The sequence below is a fragment of the Carcharodon carcharias genome, chromosome 5 (genome assembly GCF_017639515.1).
Source record: "Carcharodon carcharias isolate sCarCar2 chromosome 5, sCarCar2.pri, whole genome shotgun sequence".
NCBI classification, from domain to species: Eukaryota; Metazoa; Chordata; class Chondrichthyes; order Lamniformes; family Lamnidae; genus Carcharodon; species Carcharodon carcharias.
In genome coordinates, this window is record NC_054471.1 from 171,808,352 (window position 1) to 171,829,906 (window position 21,555).

Sequence of the window (21,555 nt, forward strand, 5' to 3'; positions counted from 1 at the left end):
CATTCCTTCGTGACTGCCTATTTTGAGCCTTGAAACATTGTGACGCTTCTGGATTTTCATGCCCCAGGGCATGCGTCTAGGAGGAATAGACCTTGATGTTTAGCTTTGAAATGGTAGTTATGGAGCTATCTGAAGTACAGACACTGTCTCAACTGCACCACCTATTGTCTGTGCTCACAATTTTCATCCAAAATAAATCTTTCATTTGTACTTTTAAGTAGTTTAAATGTGTGCTGTGGGTTTATGCATTTATTTGCGTGATGTTCTTCATTGTAAATTATTTTGCTTACAATAACAGTGATTCCCTAACAGTACATGAACCCTTAATGCTTTCTTCCTACTTTTCTATGTCTCTTGTTTACTCTATTAATGTGCTTCTATATTAATATTATATACTTAGATATTTATATATAACTGATATTGCTCATCTCCTGATAAATGATCACGACCTGAAATGTTAAATCTGTTGCTATCTCCATAGATGCTGTCAGACCTGCCGGGTCTAGCATTTTCTGTTTTTATTTCACATTTCCAGCACCTGTGGTAATTTTGCTTTGATATTTCTCAATCCTCCCTTGTTTCAAGTTTTATATTAATTCAATTTCTGAGAACAGTATTCAGTTATGGGGATAATGAATAGTGACTAGTAATCAGAGAGTGGTTTCACTCATAAGGGGTGATTTTCCACTTAGTGTTTCAGGGTGAACAGGGCAGCAGTAAGGAGAGAAAAAAAAACAAAAACAGAGACAGAAATACCTGGAAAAACTCAGCAGGTCTGGCAGCATCGGCAGAGAAGAGCACAGTTGCCGTTTTGAATCCTCATGACCCTTCAACAGAACTAAGTAAAAATAGGAAAGGGGTGAAATATAAGCTGGTTTAAGCGGGGTGGGGGGGTGGTGTTTGTTGGGACAAGCAGCCAGTGATAGGAGGAGATAACCAAAAGATGTCACAGACAAAAGAGCAAAGAGGTGTTGAAAGTGGTGATATTATCTAAAGGAATGTGCTAATTAAGAGTGGAGAGCAGGACAAGCAAGGTACAGATAGCTCTAGTGGGGGGTGGGGTGAAATAAGACTAAAAGGGCATAAAAGGTATAGATAAACGATAGGTGGGAATAAAATAATGGAAATAGGTGGGAAAAAGCAAAATCTATATAAATTATTAGAAAAAACAAAAAGGAGGGGGAAGAAATGGAAAGGGGGTGGGGATGGAGGAGGGACTTCAAGACCTAAAATTGTTGAACTCAATATTCAGTCCGGAAGGCTGTAAAGTGCCTAGTCGGAAGATGAGGTGCTGTTCCTCCAGTTTGCTTTGAGCTTCACTGGAACAATGCAGCAAGCCAAGGACCGACATGTGGGCAAGACAGCAGGGTGGAGTGTTAAAATGGCAACCGACAGGGAGGTCTGGGTAATGCTTGCAGACAGACCGAAGGTGTTCTGCAAAGTGGTCACCCAGTCTGCATTTGGTCTCTCCAATGTAGAGGAAACCGCATTGGGAGCAACGAATGCGGTAGACTAAGTTGAGGGAAGTGCAAGTGAAATGCTGCTTCACTTGAAAGGAGTGTTTGGACCCTTGGACAGTGAGGAGAGAGGAAGTGAAGGGGCAGGTGTTGCATATTCTGCGTTTGCATGGGGAGGTGCCGTAGGAGGGGGTTGAGCAGTAGGGGGTGATGGAGGAGTGGACCAGGGTGTCACAGAGGGAACGATCGCTACAGAATGCTGCTGGGGGGGTGAAGGGAAGATGTGTTTGGTGGTGGCATCATGCTGGAGTTGGCGGAAATGGTGGAGGATGGTCCTTTGAATGCGGAGGCTGGTGGGGTGATAAGTGAGGACAAGGGAGACCCTATCATGTTTCTGGGAGGGAGGAGAAGGCATGAGGGCGGATGCGCGGGAGAAGGGCCGGACACGATTGAGGGCCCTATCAACTACCGTGGGTGGAAAACCTCGGTTAAGGAAGAAGGAGGACATGTTAGAGAAATTGTTTTTGAAGGTAGCATCATCAGAACAGATGCGACGGAGGCGAAGGAACTGAGAGAATGTGCTGGAGTCCTTACAGGAAGCGGGGTGTGAGGAGCTGTAGTCGAGGTAGCTGTGGGAGCTCCCAATACAGTTTCCTTTACATTGGAGAGTCCAAATGCAGACTGGGTGACCACTTCGCAGAACACCTTCAGTCTGTCCACAAGCATTACCAGACCTCCCTGTCGCTTGTCATTTTAACACTCCACCCTGTTCTCTTGCCCACATGTCGGTCCTTGGCTTGCTGCATTGTTCCAGTGAAGCTCAAAGCAAACTGGAGGAACAGCACCTCATCTTCCGACTAGGCACTTTACAGCCTTCCGGACTGAATATTGAGTTCAACAATTTTAGATCTTGAACTCCCTCCTCCATCCCCACCCCTTTCTGTTTTTTCCCCCTCCTTTTTTGTTTTTTCTAATAATTTATATAGATTTTGCTTTTCCCACCTATTTCCATTATTTTTAAATGTATTTCCACCCATCGTTTATCTATACCTTTTATGCCCTTTTAGTCTTGTTTCACCCCACCCCCACTAGAGCTATCTGTACCTTGCTTGTCCTGCTCTCCACTCTTAATTAGCACATTCCTTTAGATAATATCACCACCTTCAACACCTCTTTGTTCTTTTGTCTGTGATATCTTTTGGTTATCTCCTCCTATCACTGGCTGTTTGTCCCAACAACCCCCCCCCCACCGCCCTTTAAACCAGCTTATATTTCACCCCTTTCCTATTTTTACTTAGTTCTGTTGAAGGGTCATGAGGACTCGAAACGTCAACTGTGCTCTTCTCTGCCAATGCTGCCAGACCTGCTGAGTTTTTCCAGGTATTTCTGTCTCTGTTTTTGCTTTGGTTTTCCAGCATCCGCAGTTTTTTGTTTTTATCGCAGGGAAAAAAAACTACTGCTCACAACTGCCCCTAGGCCCACACCATTTGATTATGGCCTCAATTTAGGCAGCTAGCAGTCTCACCTGAAATGGACAGAAGCCTCGAAAATATTGTTAAACCAGGGTTCTGAGAGCAAGTTTGGTCTCCACCTGGCAGTGTGCACACTGCCTCTAGCTGAACTGGACATAAAGTGCCCAAAGCAGCAGTCCTTAAACAGAGCGCAGCCACCAGTTCTGAAAACAGCATGGGCACATTTTTTTTTAATGCCCTAATTCTCCACACAGGATTGTTACATTTACTGCCAATCTGTCCATTTGTGGCTCCCCCATCTCCTCCACCTGTGAACAAGATTCTGCTGCCTTTGTTTCACATCAACTTGCAGACCAAGTGCATCCAGAGGCATGATGTGGCTTCTGCACTGGCAGATCTATAGTGGCCATGATCTTCTCCATATGCCAGTTACAAGATAAGTGCAGGGAACTGGACCTACCTTTCTATGTTACTTTCATAGATCTCACTAACACATTTGACACTGCCAGCAGAGCAAGACTCTATAAGATTGTGGAAAAGATTTTGGCTGTCGCCCAAAGCTCCTTAGACTCATGACAACATGCAAGGTGCTGTATAGTCTGATGGAATCACTTCCGACACTTTCAGGGTGAAGAATGGAACAAAATGGAGCTGTGACCCAACCTCACCTTGTTTAGTATTTTTCTCTGTGCTCCTGACCTTTGATTCCTGCAGATAAGCAAGAGGTTTACCTGAATACCAGATCAGACAGCAAACTCTATAGCATTCTTGATCAGAGAACTTTACACTGATGGCACTGCGCCAAGCACCCACACGGAAAGTCAGCTACAAAGAAATGTGGATTGTCTCTCCCATATCTGTTTTCTGTTCTCACTATGTGTCAAGAAAATTGTGGATACATTTCAGTGTGTCACATCAGTACACTCAATCACACTAAACAAGAGAAAGTGGGTAGCAAATTCTTCTACCTTGGGTCCAGAGATACAGACAATCTGACTCATGCTGCAGAACTTGATACATGCATAGCTGCAATCTTTGACTGACTCACAAAAATGTGCATGGAAAAACATCAAGATGCCCCTTAGGACCAAGATGTCGACTTATGAGGCCTCAGCACCTTGTTGTACCGCTGTGAAGCAAGGATAACCTAACAGCGATCAAGAAAGGAAACTCAACGATTTTCAATGTCTGTGGTGCATTGTCAGAGGACATAATCACGAATGCAACAGTACTCTCAAAAGGAAATCTCCCAAGTATGTTAGCACTTATCATACGGAGATGATTTTGCTGCTTGTTTGCAGGATGGAAAACATATCCCGAAGGTTATTGTGTGTCTCCCCTTGATGTTCAATGACATTACCACCACTGAATTCTCCCACTATCAACATCCTGGGGTTATCATTGTCTAGAAACTGAACTGTACTAGCCACATAAATACTGTGGCTACAAGAGCAGGTCAGAGACTGGGAATTCTGCAGCGAATAACTCACCTCCTGACTCCCTCATGCCTGTCCACCATCTACAAGGTACAAGTCAGGAGTGTGATGGAATACTCTCCACTTGCCTGGATGAGTGCAGCTCCAACTACACTCAAGAAGCTTGACCTCACCCAGGTCAAAGCAGCCCGCTTGATTTGCACCCCATCCACCACCTTAATCATTCACTCCCTCCACAACCAACACAAAGTGGCAGCAGTGTGTACCAGTTACAAGGTGCACTGCAACTCACCAAGGGATCCTTACACAGCACCTTCCAAACACACAATTGCTACCATCTAGACATCTTTCAAACCCGCAACCTCTACCATCTAGAACGACAAGGACAGCAGATGCACAAGAACACCACCACCTTCAAGTTCACCGCCAAGCCACACACCACCCTGACTTGTATCTTGTCACTGGGACTGATTAGTCTCTTCACTCGTTAGCAAAAACCTCACCCCATGAAACTATCCATTGTCAACAGATTTGCTGCATGTCCAGCACCTGATGTAGGTAGGATGCCAATGATAGTTGGCTTTGTTTCAGAGAACTCCCCAACTCCGATATTCCATTCCGTGAGGAGCAGTGATCACAGAACTGAATGCTTGTGTGAAGTCAGGAATTGAGTGCAAGTGGGAATTTGGTGTGGGGGGGTGGGGGTGGCAGTGTGAGAAAGGAGGTGCTCCTTTTTATTCATTTTCAGTCGCTTGCTTTTATTTTTGTCTCTTAAGCTAGGAAACTAACTTGTAGTTACATTACTAAAATAGTCTACTAGTTAACTGCTGTAAAACTAATCAAATAAATAAGGTTAAAGATATGACAAGGTAGGTGTTGTGCTGTAGGTACAAGTGGAAGTTGGTGTAGAGGATTGCAACCCCAACCATGTCTGTAGCAAGTGCACATAGCCAAAATTTCCTCAAACTGTGGTACAGCTGGAATCCAAGCTGCAGATCTTGCAGGGCACCAGGGAGTGGGAGATGGCAATAGCTCATCTTATCTCCAGGATAGCTGCCTTATCCCTTCAGGACTTATTTTGAAGCATTGAAGAACACTGGCATGCTAGACTGCATCACAATGAAAGCATTCACTGGCATGATGCAAAGCGTAAGGCCAAAGAGCAAGAGCTTTACTTGTGTAACTAAACAATCTTGGGGTCAAGATGGTATTACATGAAGGCAAATAGATATCCCAAGGAGTGGGAAATATAGGGCAGACAACAAAGTGGAATGGAGACCACAACCAGAGCAGTGATTATCTTATTGAATGGTGGAGCAGGCTTGAATGGCCTCCTCCTGCTGCTCTCAAGTCCTTTATAATAGTAAAGTGCAACCCTGTAAAGGGTACACAAAAGTAAATTATATTATAGAAATTAATTCTATTAGTTCAACAGACTCCAGTAACCTCTCCACATCTGATGTTATTAGGGACAAAAAGTGACTGCATATTTGGACAAATGAGTTGATCAGAGCTAGCATGGATTGTAAAGGGTCCAAGTCATGTCTAACCAATCTAGATGAAATATGAGAAGCTATGTAATGAAGTATTGATGGATTAAAAACAGAAAATGCTGATAATAGTTGGGTAAGGACACATCAAGAATAGATTAACGAACAGCTGAGCAGGATTGAATATTTTTTGTCTATGGATGTTTCTCTTTAGAAGAGATGTCCACAAGCTCCACAGAAAAGACCAAAAGAGCAAATGTGATAACCTAGGATACCTGTTTTAAAATCAACTCATCACTAATGAGTGAAGTGCAAATAAAATGAAGACCAAATAAATAGTTTTATATTTTATTTCAAGCTCAAATAAAAATACAAAAAAGTTATAAAAGTGTAAACAAGTTTCCATAGGAACACTTTAGAATGTGATCCCATCTCCTAGTCAACCATTTTGTTGCATACATTAACTAATCCACAATATTTTAAAATTCAAGCACTCAAGCATCAGTTACTGGTCCCAAAAGGCAGCCATTTACTATTACCCAAACCTCCTAATTCAGCTAAGATTGCCAACTGATCAGTTAAGGAGTTCTATAACAGTTTAGACATTAACTCTTGCTGAAGAGGAGCATGAAGAACAAAGAAGCTCCATTCCACTTTCCCAGGCACAGGATGCCAGTAAACTATTAGCAGCACGATCCTCAACTTGGGATGGAAAGCCATCTTCCTTGATCTGTTGCATTAATTGCCTAGAGAATAAAAGGTTACAGATTATGCCGCATTCAACTAGCCACTGGTATTACATGAAAAAATGGTTTCAAATTTAGATGGGAAGCTGCACTGTATGAAGCTAGGTACTCAGGCCAGAAGTTTAATCTGGTACAGACCGAGTCAGGCTGCAAATTGATCCAGCAGCCATTGCTAGTTTCCAGAAATTATTTCAAGTCAAAACTACATTACTAAAACAAGCCACTGCTGCCTTTGTACATGTATGAAGTCTCATGAGTACATCATGCTAACATAGGAAAACCAAGAACATCTAAGCTAGTCAACTTGAAAAAGTGCAACAGCAGAAAAGTCTTAACTATGAAATACTGTACCAGGCTGGTCTTGACATAACATAAAAGATCTGAGGTCTTTGAAATCCATTGAATGTTGAAGCAGCAGCAACAGTGTAAGCTCCCATGTTCTCAAACACCATCCAGTCTCCAACCTGCAGCTCTGGCATACTACAACGTTCTACAATACGATCAAGCCCATCACAAGTTGGGCCCCAAATACTGGTCAAGTACAGCCTCTCATCAGGCTTTTGTTTCTAAAAGAAACAACAAACATATCCATTTTCACAATTTATGTATGCCTTAGGTATTTAAATTTATGTACAATTTAGGATTAACAAAAGGTCTTACCTTGACCAGAACTGGCATTACATCAGCATGATCATACAGTATGCAGTTGAATGATCCATAAACACCATCATTTACATAGTACATGAGGGTCCTGTCATATTCACCATCATCCTCATCTTTAAAAGATGGTACACTTATTAGCTACATGTAATAGGATTGTCACTGAAAATCAGAACATGCCTTATGTTGAGCAACCTAAATCAATTACTAGTTACTGAATTGATGTAGTACAAACAATACTCTGATAAGGATCTATACCAAAAAGGAAGTCAACATAGCAGGTTAAAAATAGTTCTACATTTAGTGCTCAATTTCCTTCTGTTAGAGAAATTGTTTGTTCTGCTCTCCCAAAAAGTCTCAATTTATCATCTTTTTATATCCCATCTTTACTAATTCCTACACCTTCATTTCCGAAATCTTCAGTACACAACTGGAGGAGAAAAGGATGTTTCGTATGCCCATATTATAAATAGCTTAATCGTTAAGATTAACAGGAGGCCTCTATATCTTCCCATTAGCAACTTTTTGGTATGTTTTAGATAGTTAACAAAAAAAGTCAAGAAATCCTTGATAGACTACACAATAAAAATAAAATGGCTAGGCCACCATTGATATACCTACCATCAGAGCTACTCTGTTCATTGAACATGACCTTCTTAGCAATGATATTCACAGAAAGTGTGTAAGCAGATGCCGCATAGAACCGACCAGGCTCAGCAATGACTTGAACTCCAGAATCAGTGGGGAAGTACTTCTCCAGTGCAGGATTTATAACAGCTGCAATCTAAAATTATCTAGAGTTAATCATACTCCATGCTCAGGTAAATAAATTCACTTGAAACTAAGTAGCAACACTTCTCACCTCTTCAAATTTGAGCCTGGTATCTTCGGAACCAGGAAAACCACCACCAATGTCGAGCAAGTACATGTTAAAACCATGTTCTGCCTAAAAGTAAAAGGACATGGTAAGAAAAATAAATGGCCAACATAAAAGTCCAAAATAATAACTTTTGTTGACTTCAAACTGCAATAAAAGTGGTAGCATCAATCAAGCACATAATTGTTTAAGTGAAGACATTTAAAAACTGGTGAAATCAAGATACCTACCCCCATATCAAAAACAAAACGAGCATCTGCAATAGCCTGGGCATATGTTTGGGCGTCTGTACAACGACTTCCCACATGAAAGCTTTCACAGGGGAGAAAAAAATTAGTCCATACAAGTCAGTACCTAATAAAGCCAATAGATTTACACCAATGAGATATAGGAGTGCTTTTAAATCCAAAGGTACACTTAACATGGCTTCCACTGACCCAAGTATAAGCAGAGTACTTAACTGAATAGTCAGGGGCGGGGGTAGGACAGTGAAGAGCTGTGTTCATGCAACAGCTTTATTCAAATGCTATTAATTCCAAAGTGCTGATCCATAGTAATAGAATGTAGCAAATTATCTGCATTAAATGGCTTTAACCCCCAACTTAAAATACCAGTCTTATGAAGGTTCCAGATTGTAGACCTTTGCTGAACAGTTAAGTGCTCATCCACTCGACTGGCACATAGGATTACCTAACAACACAAATTTTGCAAGTATTGTGAACTGAGGAAGATAGCATTAAGATTTCAAGAGGACATAGGCTGATTGAATGGACAGATACATGGCAGATTAACGTAATGCAAAGAAGTATGAAGCAATATATTTTGCTAGGAAGAATGGTGGAAAAGCAATATACAATAAAGGACACAATTTAGGAAAAGAAGCCAGGGAGATGTGCACAAATTGAAGGTGGCAGGTCAGGTCGAGGAAGTGGTTAACAGGGCATATTGAATGCTGGGTTGTACAAATGGAGCACTAAGGAAGCTATGCTGAACCTTTGTAAACCACTGACTTGGCCTCAACTGAAGTAACTACCAGTTCTGGGCACCACACTTAAGGATGGAAAGGCATTAAAGAGGGTGCAGAAAAGATTAGAGAATAGTTCCAGGGATGATGGACTTCAGTTACAAGGATAGAGCAGATGAGCCGGGTTTGTTCTTCTTAAAGAGAAGATTGAAAAGAGATTTGATAGTCCCCACTGGCAGAAGAGTCCAGAATGGAGGACACTGATTTAAGGTGTCAAAAATCAACGAGACAAGGAAATTTCTCTTTAAATAAGTACTGTGGTTAGGGTCTGCAAATGTAATGGAGGTGGTCTCAATTGTGGTTTTCAGAGAATTGGATAATTTTCCAAGGCAGAAAAAAAAATTCAGGGCAATGAGAAAAAGGATGGAGAGTGGGACTATCCTGAGTTGCTCTCATCAGGTGCAAGGACAAACATACAGGCCAAACTGCCTCCTATGCTGTAATCCTATTTTTTTTTGCATCACATCAAAATCTAAATGTTTCATAACATAATTACAGTTGGGCCACAGATTCTAACTCCTGAATCATCACATTTTTGGAGCACTATTTTGCACCATGTACCTTTACACTGCTCAAGCCATCAGTACAATTCCAAGATAGCAATGACAAATCTACCTTACTCCAATAATGTCAATATCCAGCTCTTTGGCACGTTCAAGGAGAAGTCTACTAGTCTTAAGTGTTGCTCCAAACTTAACACTCAGGCGGCAGATGGCCTTGGAATCATCGGTAGCAATGCGCAGAACCAGCCTAGGACAGAGGAAGAGGTGGATGCATTTTACGTCAGGATTTGACGTTAATTCGATAAAGGCGTCAATGAAACAGTATAAAAGGAGAATCCAATATCCAGTAGATGAACCGCCACAGGCAACCTAAAATAGGAAAACCTGTGCAGGAAACAACATCCCAGAATTAAGATCTGCCAGACAAAAAAAAAAAATCTGACAGATGAGATGAAATAGCATGGCTTGCTCAATTAAGAGATTCTGGAATAACCTAGTCAAAAAACAAACGTCCAATAGTATATACACAAAATACAAGAACAGCTAGATATATAATGCTGTCTAAATATCATTATGAATTAACCCACAACTGTAAAGGCTAGCAAAAGCTCAGGCCATCCTTCATGCCAAGGTTTTCAGGGCCAAGTTTGATTTTGATATTTCAAGCTGGAGCTCAAATTTTCCTCAGCCCAGTAACCAAACTTAAAGTGTAGTTGTGAAGAAAAGCTCAAACGGAGCATAGTGTTTGCTGCTATCCTGTACATTTCCACTGGACTGAAGTCTCCTACCAATAATTAGATCTTTCCCTCCCTTAGGAAACCCCTGAAAGGCCCAAAAGATTGTTAACATCTGAATATTGATGCCACCCAATGTAACATGCGAACACAACTCTGCATAAGCTAAAAGACTTCATACAGCAAGCTCTGCTTTTGCTATTGGAATACAATGAGTTTTCCCTCAGTTGTACTATCAGCAACTTACTTTGCACTTGGATGACCTCTTGCTACTTTCAGCAGCTCCACTTCACTATCAAATGTCATCTTCTGCACCCCATGCATTGCAGCATATTTGATTTGAGACAATTGTTTGCAAGGATTAGCATAGATTATTTTCTCAACTGGAACATCAAGGCTCTGTACCATCTGAATTTCAGTCTGTAAAGAATTGATTGTATTAATATCATTACAATAACAGAGGCAAGCTTAAATTAGAATACATAGTAGTCAGTGTTAACATACCTTACTAGCACAATCAAATCCAGCACCCAAAGTAGCAAGTGTTTTAACCACAGCTTTGGCATCATTGCATTTGACAGCATAAAAAGGAGTCACACGAGGAAGGATTTTGTGCCACCGTATGTGTTTCTTGACGATGTCACCCAAGTCCGCAACATAAAAAGCATCTTTGTCATCCTGGGATTATAAAGCACAAGGTCAAATTTCCATACTAGAAATAATCACATTATATAACATTTTTAGTGTAGAACAATGTCCTGATAGGAGCGAGACATGGACAAAGTTCACGGAACAAAATGATTTTAATCGAGGAGAGGTCAGTTTGTGTGGCTGGAGGACCTTCAAAGTGTCCTTCTGCGATACCCCAACCTAACAAAAACTGTCAATTATATAGATTAGACATGTTGAATTCCTCAATGCACTTCACATGAGAATCAAGTAACACAAAATACTTACGGAATGAGAACTTTCATTTATTTTGCTTTCCAATATGTCTCTGGCACTAAATCCTTCTTCAAGGAAGGCAAAGTCAAATTCACCATTGCTGAAGTCATTCATTTTGAGAGTTATGGGAAGTTTCAAAGCGGGAATTCACAATATGCAACAAACTAAAAAAAATAAGCAATAAAGCTAAGTGAAGCAGGATAACAATGTAATTTATTATATATTGTTAATTGTTAAGAATTTATACCTACATGGGCAAGTAAGAGATGGAATCTAATTACAAGTACAACTCAGCTTAGGTCTAGCCAAGGCGGCTTTCCAACAGAGTTAAACCCTCGAAGATACAACGCAAGGTCTGGGCTCTCTGTGTAGCCGTTATACACCCTTCTGACTTGTTCGTTCTGTAACACAATTGCACAATATTCATATAGTTAGTAGCAGCAGCAAAAAAAAGTATAAAAAACGAGGATACGGTCTCCCTTCCAAATCCAGGAAGTAGCGAGTGCCAGCTACAAGAGCGCACTCTTCAGCGTAGCGTGAGAGCGCATATCACAGCGGGTGCTGCCCCAGTCTCCCCCTTCCGCCCGGCTCTTTTCCTTCTCACTCAGTCAGCAGGAAGGCGGAGCTCTATTGATTGACGTGCCTGTCAACTAATGGGACAGCAGAACTCCTTCCTGCACGTGGGTGAGGCGCTGCCTGCGAGCCAATGGGGGGGGGGGGGGGGGAAGGAGGGGGGCGGGAAAACACGCTCACCGGCAAAAGACCTGCGGATGGCGACCTAGCAGCAACCCAAGGTATTTCACAGCTGCCGGAGTGAGACACACAGACTCACTTAGCACAGACTTCATGGTTACTAAAAATACACGACAGCGTTTATTTAAGTCGCTCCCTGCCCCTCCGCAGCCAATAACTTTTGAGAGCGGAGGGGATTTTCCTCATTTCATGTTGTATTTATCACTTCCACCGAATACTCTCACAAATTAAATTTTCTCCGTTCGAGTTTGGCATTTTTTTTTAAAAAAATGTATTTTTTCACTAGAAATAAAAACGACCCCCCCCCCCCTCCTCAACCAGCACCAACCTGAATTTACACGTGGCACTTTAGCAAATTTACGCCGGTACATTTTTAAAAAAAAATACAAACGCACACATAGTGAAAACAATTACCTTAAAAAACATTTACGAAGGCTGTGTCCATCGAAGAAATCCGTCTTAAAAAAAAAGGAACAGTATTCCCCTACCGCACACTCGCCGATATCAAACAGAATAAAAGCCCGGAGCCGGCTTCCCGTCCCCTCCTTTTATATACCGAGGCCGGGTTGCCACGCGACGTGTCCAGCCCAAACCGGTCCTGATCGGTTTGCTCTTGTCAGCGATCAATGGAGCAAACGCCAGAGCCCAGGGGCACATCCTCTCATACGTCACCGTGATTGACAGCGGGCTGGGGCCGGGGCCGGGGCGAATCACCACGCATGCGCGAAGAGTAACCATGAGCTGTGCGTTTGCAGCGGTGTGAGGTCTTGTGATTAAATCTTTTGCACATTAATGTTGAATCCTTGTGGGATGGGGCGTGCTGTGTAAAACAAAAAAAAACTTACTCAACATCAAGCTAATTAAAAGCAAAAGACGGCGAATGTTGCGGAAATCTGAAACAAATACCGAAAAAATGTTGGGAAAAAACTCAGCAGGTCTGACAGCATCTTTGGAGAGAGAGAAAAAAAGTTAACCTTTCGAGCCCTGATGACTCTTCAGAGCTAAAGAGAAGTAAAAATGTGATAAAGTTGATACTGTTTAAGAGAAGAGTAGTAACTTCCTCAAGGTAGGCGTTCCTGGGAGAGAAGTGGCAGTGGCAGTGACAGTGAATTAAACACTTAAAATAAAAGCAAGATATTGCGGATGCTGGAAATCTGAAACAAAAACGGAAAATGCTGGAAAAACTCAGGAGGATTAACAGCACCTATGGAAAAAGACCCTTCTTCGGAGCTAAAGAGAAGTAAAATGATTTTACTTCTCTTTAGCTCTGAAGAAGTAATAAGGAATCGAAACTCTAACTTTTCTTTCCCCGCAAATGCTGTTAGATCTCCTGAGTTTTTCCAGCATTTTCTGGTTTTGATCCATCCAATTAAATCAAGATTATTTGGCATCTGTCCTTTTGTACCTTAATGATTCTGGCTTTATGACAATTTGGAGTTATGAACCATTCCCAGGAAATGCTTAGCTGTACCGCTTCCTATGCCTCAGCATCCACGTCCTCCAATTGCGTTTTTGCCCGTGCAATAAACTTCTCTAGATCTCTTATAGTTCTGCATTGAAACATTTCTCAAGATACTTCTGTCGTCGTAAATCTACTCAACCACTCACCTCCACATTTGATGTCTTTTATGTCAGGTATATTAATTTTAAATTACACCTTTCTGAGTCACCTGGAGGTATTTACAGGGTAAAGGTGCCATTTCAATCCAAGTTGATACTTGCTAGTCAAACTTGCCAAGTTATAATTACACCTTTCCATCAATGGTGGCGCTGTAGAGTCTCAGTTTTACATCTCTGGAGTTCCTCAGTTTGTACTGTCTTATTGGGTTTATCAGCCATCAAAAACCCATTGAACTGGAGTGGAAGCAAGCCATCCTCGATTCTGAGGGATAGCCTAAAATACTCATACAGCAGAAAATTTGATTGTGTCGTGCCTGTATTTTGGGGCTCTTTGAGTGCTCTTGGAGGTCCAAAACAGCAACCACATCATGCACGCACACTTCTGGTGAGGACGTCAGTCTGCTTGCAGTGAGTATCTGCCGGAATATGTAGACCAGGAGATCATGACGTATAATGTTGCTTTGACACCAGCCTGCCACTGTGGAGCTCAATGCTTCAGCTAATGTCCCCTCTTGACCTTTCACAGATTAATACTCATTTAACATGGGGAGGTGGTGGCATAGTGGTATTATCACTGGACTGGTATTCCAAAGACCCAGGGTAATGTTCTGGGGACCTGGGTTTGAATCCCACCATGGCAGGTGGTGAAATTTGAATTCAATAAAAATCTGATGATTGTTGTAAAAACCCATCTGATCCAATAATGTCCATCAGGGAAAGAAATCTGCCACCCTTACCTGGTCTGGCCTACATGTGGCTGCAGAGCCACAGCAATGTGGTTGATACTTAACTGCCATTTGAACAAGGGCAATTAGGGATGGGCAATAAATGCTGGCCTAGCCAGTGAAGCCCACATCCCAGGAATGAATTAAAAAAAACAACAGGAATGATCCCCCACCAATGATATTTAATGGGACGTTCAACTGCTATCAGGTTATTTGTGATTGATTTCTATTGGCTGTTGCTACAATTGTACGTGTGTGCTTTTTTTTTTAAGTTGCTACAGGGAGTTCTGTGGCAGGAGCTGAAGGGCCTGACTTCAAGACTTTTTTTATAAGCCAGTAGCTCCCAGTCATGGGTGCATTAGTACTAGTAGGCATTCCCTTTGGAGTACACCTTGGCTAGGAGAATGCATAGAGGTGACACAGAACAAGACAAGCTAATGGAAGAGGGGCAGAATAGCACAGCAGGAGCAATTGCTCAGGGAGCAATTCTCCCACCTGAACTTCAGCCAAGAACAATCAGCATTGTATAGGAGGATGTCCTACCTGAAATCTACCAGCCGCTGCAGCCATAACTGCAATCTCAGAGCCGAGAAAGGACTGTATTGTTGATGATTTTGAAGGTGACTGGTGGTCTTAAAGCTTTATATATTTGGCTCCTTCCAGGCCAGAGCTGGAGATATTTGCAACGTTTTGCAATTTGCTGTACACTATTGTGTAAGGGACATCAGTGATGCTCTCTGTTCAAAGGGAGCTAACTACATTTCTATCCTTTTTGGCAGAAAGCAGCAGGCAAAACTAGCATGCAGCTTTGTGAGGATTGCGGGCTTCTCCATGGTGCAGGGTGAAGCTGACAGCATGCATGCCACTTTGCAGGAACCGCATGTTAATTCTGCAGGTCAATGCCCAATATCCTGAAGCCAGCCATGATGCCTTCATTTTGTGGCAGTCTGCTGTGCCATCTTCATTTCAGCCACCATGACAAACCAGGTGGTGATTACTGGGTGACAGATGTATCTGCTGATGACATGGCTGATGACTTCAGTGTGCAATCCACATGCTCGTGGACTACATGCATACAATGAAAGCCATGCTGCCACAAAAAACATGATAGAGCAGACCACTGGCATGCTGAAACAATGCTTCTGCTGCCTACACTGCTCTGGAGGAGACCTGCTGATCTCAATAGAGTGGGTTCATTGTGCCTTGTGATGTCTTAGTGCTGGGAAGACATTCATCACTGATCTGTCTAGCAAGCTTCCCTCTCCCGATGGCTTGAGTGATATAGACATCACTTAGATCTTTGGTCTGAAAAATGACATAATCCAGATGTGCCAATGCTTTGATTTAAGGTGTTCCCATATAGTTTTATATTTGTTCTGGAAGAAGAGGGTTTTGTTATAATGAGACCATGCTGAGCATACTTTGTCAGCTGGAGGATGCCATTTGCATTGGCTTTCCCACTACATTTTTCCAAAGGTTCTGCTTCAGTCACAGCCAAACCTGCCATTAAAGTCCCCCTGAAGGATGATCTTTGCTTTTGGGATGGTAGTGAGGTCTTCGTCAAGGTCAGAATAGAACTTTTCCTTAACATCTTCATCAGAATCAAGAGTAGGGGCAAAACCGTTGATGAATTAGATATTTGGTTATGGCTGAGCTGCAGGTGAAGTGTCATGAGTCTTTCATTCGCTCAGAATGGTGACAACTTGTCTATCAAGCTGCAGCATGCTTTTAGTCGCAATGTCTTAACGATGAGGCAGAGCGTAGGCAAAGAAGGAGAGAAAAGTAAGCAAAACCTGCACTCTGGATCCCACTACCTCACAGAGCATCCTGCCCCATGTGCCCAAAGATCTGCGAGTCAAGAATTGGCTTGTTCAGTCACTTGAATACCCATGGCAGAAACTTGCAACCCTGAGTAGACATCATTCTCGAATGGAGGGACAGCCGCCGCCGACTCCTACACAGTCATTACCTAGATCTCCCTGTCGCTTGCCATTTCAACACTCCACCCTGCTCTTATGCCCACATGTCCTTCCTTGGCCTGCTGCGTTGTTCCAGTGAAACTCAACCCAAACTGGAGGAACAGCACCTCATCTTCTGACTAGGCACTTTACAGCCTTCTGGACTGAATATTGAGTTCAACAATTTTAGATCATGAACTCTCTGCTCCATCCCCACCCCCTTTCCGATCACCCCCCCCCTTTTTTTCCAATAATTTATATAAATGTTTCTTTTCCCACCTATTTCCATTATTTTTCAATGTATTTCCATCCATTGTTTTATCTCTACCTTTTAGCCTTTCTCGATTTCACCCCACCCCACCCTCACTAGGGCTATCTGAACTTTGCTTGTCCTGCTTTCTACCCTTAATTAGCACATTCCTTAGATAATATCACCTCTGTGTCCTTTTGTCTATGACATCTTTTGGCTATCTCCACCTATCAGTGGCCCTCTATCCAGCTCCCCCAACCCCCCCTTAAACCAGCTTATATTTCACCTCTTTTCTATTTTTACTTGGTTCTGATGAAGAGTCATACGGACTCAAAAAGTTAACTGTGTTCCTATCCGCAGATGCTGCCAGACCTGCTGAGTTTTTCCAGGTATTTTTATTTTTATTTTTATTTTTGTTTTTTGTTTTTTTGCTTTTATCCTACGCAGTGCTACCTGAATGGCTGTGGCATTGCTGGTGTAAAATACTGACTTTCAGTGGGAGATCCCTTGGCCTAGAAGACCCAGCTTCAGACTGCACCATCTTGCCATGAGTGGCAGCAGTCTTGGGTGGCTGACTGACAGGCAACAGTGAGAGATTAAATTTTATCATCCTGAGAGAGAACTGCAGATTACAGCACCATGGAACTGCTGTCACTCCCCCAGGATCATGGGAAGGTGAGGGGTGGTGGGGGGGGTTGGTGGGTGGGGGCGGTGTAGGTGTGGCGTTGGGAAAGGGGCAGTGCCTAAGTTAACCTATTAATCAGTTGGAGCACAGATTGCTGGACTGCTGTGATACCCTGTAGGCCTCTTTGGACACAGGTAAACATAAACAGAATTACCTGGAAAAACTCAGCAGGTCTGGCAGCATCGGCGGAGAAGAAAAGAGTTGACATTTCGAGTCCTCATGACCCTTCGACAGAACTTGAGTTCGAGTCCAGGAAAGAGCTGAAATATAAGCTGGTTTAAGGTGTGTGTGTGGGGGGGCGGAGAGATAGAGAGACAGAGAGGTGGAGGGGGGGTGTGTGGTTGTAGGGACAAACAAGCAGAGATAGAAGCAGATCATCAAAAGATGTCAACGACAATAGTACAATAGAACACATAGGTGTTAAAGTTAAAGTTGGTGATATTATCTAAACGAATGTGCTAATTAAGAATGGATGGTAGGGCACTCAAGGTATAGCTCTAGTGGGGTTTTTTTTATAATGGAAATAGGTGGGAAAAGGAAAATCTTTATAATTTATTGGAAAAAAAAAGGAAGGGGGAAACAGAAAGGGGGTGGGGATGGGGGAGGGAGCTCACGACCTAAAGTTGTTGAATTCAATATTCAGTCCGGAAGGCTGTAAAGTCCCTAGTCGGAAGATGAGGTGTTGTTCCTCCAGTTTGCGTTGGGCTTCACTGGAACAATGCAGCAAGCCAAGGACAGGCATGTGGGCAAGAGAGCAGGGTGGAGTGTTAAAATGGCAAGCGACAGGGAGGTTTGGGTCATTCTTGCGGACAGACCGCAGGTGTTCTGCAAAGCGGTCGCCCAGTTTACGTTTGGTCTCTCCAATGTAGAGGAGACCGCATTGGGAGCAACGAATGCAGTAGACTAAGTTGGGGGAAATGCAAGTGAAATGCTGCTTCACTTGAAAGGAGTGTTTGGGTCCTTGGATGGTGAGAAGAGAGGAAGTGAAGGGGCAGGTGTTGCATCTTTTGCGTGGGCATGGGGTTGTGCCATAGGAGGGGGTTGAGGAGTAGGGGGTGATGGAGGAGTGGACCAGGGTGTCCCGGAGGGAGCGATCCCTACGGAATGCCGATAAGGGGGGTGAAGGGAAGATGTGTTTGGTGGTGGCATCATGCTGGAGTTGGCGGAAATGGCGGAGGATGATCCTTTGAATGCGGAGGCTGGTGGGGTGATAAGTGAGGACAAGGGGGACCCTATCATGTTTCTGGGAGGGAGGAGAAGGCGTGAGGGCGGATGCGCGGGAGATGGGCCGGACACGGTTGAGGGCCCTGTCAACGACCGTGGGTGGAAAACCTCGGTTAAGGAAGAAGGAGGACAGATGCGACGGAGGCGAAGGAACTGAGAGAATGGGATGGAGTCCTTACAGGAAGCGGGGTGTGAGGAGCTGTAGTCAAGATAGCTGTGGGAGTCGGTGGGTTTGTAATGGATATTGGTGGACAGTCTATCACCAGAGATTGAGACAGAGAGATCAAGGAAGGGAAGGGAAGTGTCAGAGATGGACCACGTGAAAATGATGGAGGGGTGGAGATTGGAAGCAAAATTAATAAATTTTTCCAAGTCCCGACGAGAGCATGAAGCGGCACCGAAGTAATCATCGATGTACCGGAGAAAGAGTTGTGGAAGGGGGCTGGAGTAGGACTGCAACAAGGAATGTTCCACATACCCCATAAAGAGACAGGCATAGCTGGGGCCCATGCGGATACCCATAGCCACACCTTTTATTTGGAGGAAGTGAGAGGAGTTGAAGGAGAAATTGTTCAGCATGAGAAAAAGTTCAGCCAGACGGAGGAGATGCTGTTGTTGTCTGGCGCACTGACCTCTACCTCGCAGAGGCTGAGCGTCAACTCGCAGACACTTCCTCCTACCTCTCCCTGGACCATGATCCCACCACTGAACATCAAGCCACTGTTTCCAGGACTGTCACTGACCTCATCTCCTCTGGGGATCTCCCTCCCACAGCTTCCAACCTGATAGTCGCCCAACCTCGGACGGCCCGCTTCTATCTCCTACCCAAAATCCACAAACAGAACTGCCCCGGTAGACAGATCGTCTCAGCTTGCTCCTGCCCCACAGAACTCATTTCTCGTTATCTTGACTCCCTTCTCTCTCCCCTTGTCCAGTCCCTTCCCACCTACATCCGTGATTCCTCTGACACCTTACGTTACATCAACAATTTCCAGTTCCCTGGCCCCTACCGCTTCCTCTTCACCATGGACGTCCAATCCCTCTACACCTCCATCCCCCACCAGAATGGTCTGAGGGCCCTTAGCTTCTTCCTCGAACAGAGGCCCGAACAATCCCCAAACACCACTACTCTCCTCCGTCTGGCTGAACTTGTTCTCACGCTGAACAATTTCTCCTTCAACTCCTCTCACTTCCTCCAAATAAAAGGTGTGGCTATGGGTACCCGCATGGGCCCCAGCTATGCCTGTCTCTTTATGGGGTATGTGGAACATTCCTTGTTGCAGTCCTACTCCGGCCCCCTTCCACAACTCTTTCTCTGGTACATCGATGATTACTTCGGTGCCGCTTCATGGTCTCGCCAGTACTTGGAAAAATTTATTAATTTTGCTTCCAATCTCCACCCCTTCATCATTTTCACGTGGTCCATCTCTGACACTTCCCTTCCCTTCCTTGACCTCTCTGTCTCAATCTCTGGTGATAGACTGTCCACCAATATCCATTACAAACCCACCGACTCCCACAGCTATCTCGACTACAGCTCCTCACACCCCGCTTCCTGTAAGGACTCCATCCCATTCTCTCAGTTCCTTCGCCTCCGTCGCATCTGTTCCGATGATGCTACATTCAAAAACAGTTCCTCTGACATGTCCTCCTTCTTCCTTAACCGAGGTTTTCCACCCACAGTCGTTGACAGGGCCCTCAACCGTGTCTGGCCCATCTCCCGCGCATCCGCCCTCACGCCTTCTCCTCCCTCCCAGAAACATGATAGGGTCCCCCTTGTCCTCACTTATCACCCCACCAGCCTCCGCATTCAAAGGATCATCCTCCGCCATTTCCGCCAACTCCAGCATGATGCCACCACCAAACACATCTTCCCTTCACCCCCCTTATCGGCATTCCGTAGGGATCGCTCCCTCCGGGACACCCTGGTCCACTCCTCCATCACCCCCTACTCCTCAACCCCCTCCTATGGCACAACCCCATGCCCACGCAAAAGATGCAACGCCTGCCCCTTCACTTCCTCTCTTCTCACCATCCAAGGACCCAAACACTCCTTTCAAGTGAAGCAGCATTTCACTTGCATTTCCCCCAACTTAGTCTACTGCATTCGTTGCTCCCAATGCGGTCTCCTCTACATTGGAGAGACCAAACGTAAACTGGGCGACCGCTTTGCAGAACACCTGCGGTCTGTCCGCAAGAATGACCCAAACCTCCCTGTCGCTTGCCATTTTAACACTCCGCCCTGCTCTCTTGCCCACATGTCTGTCCTTGGCTTGCTGCATTGTTCCAGTGAAGCCCAACGCAAACTGGAGGAACAACACCTCATCTTCCGACTAGGGACTTTACAGCCTTCCGGACTGAATATTGAATTCAACAACTTTAGGTCGTGAGCTCCCTCCCCCATCCCCACCCCCTTTCTGTTTCCCCCTTCCTTTTTTTTTCCAATAAATTATAAAGATTTTCCTTTTCCCACCTATTTCCATTATAAAAAAAACCCCACTAGAGCTATACCTTGAGTGCCCTACCATCCATTCTTAATTAGCACATTCGTTTAGATAATATCACCAACTTTAACTTTAACACCTATGTGTTCTATTGTACTATTGTCGTTGACATCTTTTGATGATCTGCTTCTATCACTGCTTGTTTGTCCCTACAACCACACCCCCCCCCTCCACCTCTCTGTCTCTCTATCTCTCCGCCCCCCACACACACACCTTAAACCAGCTTATATTTCAGCTCTTTCCTGGACTCGAACTCAAGTTCTGTCGAAGGGTCATGAGGACTCGAAACGTCAACTCTTTTCTTCTCCGCCGATGCCGCCAGACCTGCTGAGTTTTTCCAGGTAATTCTGTTTTTGTTTTGGATTTCCAGCATCCGCAGTTTTTCTGTTTTTATCTCCAGGTAAACATGGCCATGATGGCAGCAGCCCGAACCTGCATGATAGCAAGCTGAGCTTGCAGGTCTTCCAATACAGCATCCAGTTATTGGTAATG

General features: G+C 44.0%; 1 protein-coding gene across 1 annotated transcript; it reads right to left on the reverse strand.

Moving 5' to 3' along the window:
* Positions 1-6,191: 6,191 nt before the first annotated feature.
* On the reverse strand, positions 6,192-12,672 carry odc1 (ornithine decarboxylase 1). Its single transcript, XM_041188449.1, has 12 exons — positions 12,512-12,672; positions 11,596-11,745; positions 11,357-11,508; positions 10,904-11,077; positions 10,647-10,819; positions 9,778-9,912; positions 8,369-8,450; positions 8,124-8,207; positions 7,883-8,045; positions 7,262-7,377; positions 6,953-7,167; positions 6,192-6,601 (listed from the first exon to the last, which is right to left on the reverse strand). Exons 3-12 carry the CDS (start codon positions 11,456-11,458, stop codon positions 6,454-6,456), a joined length of 1,392 nt encoding a protein of 463 aa, XP_041044383.1. The 5' UTR covers positions 11,459-11,508; positions 11,596-11,745; positions 12,512-12,672; the 3' UTR covers positions 6,192-6,453.
* Between the last annotated feature and the right edge of the window lie 8,883 nt (positions 12,673-21,555).

Coding starts and splice junctions, on each gene's coding strand:
- odc1 (XM_041188449.1), bottom strand. CDS start 11,458: ATGAATGACTTCAGCAATGGTGAATTTGACTTTGCCTTCCTTGAAGAA. Junction 11,078..11,356: donor TAAATGAAAGTTCTCATTCC/GTAAGTATTTTG, acceptor TTATAATCCCAG/GATGACAAAGATGCTTTTTA. Junction 8,451..9,777: donor ATTGACATTATTGGAGTAAG/GTAGATTTGTCA, acceptor CCCCTGTGAAAG/CTTTCATGTGGGAAGTCGTT.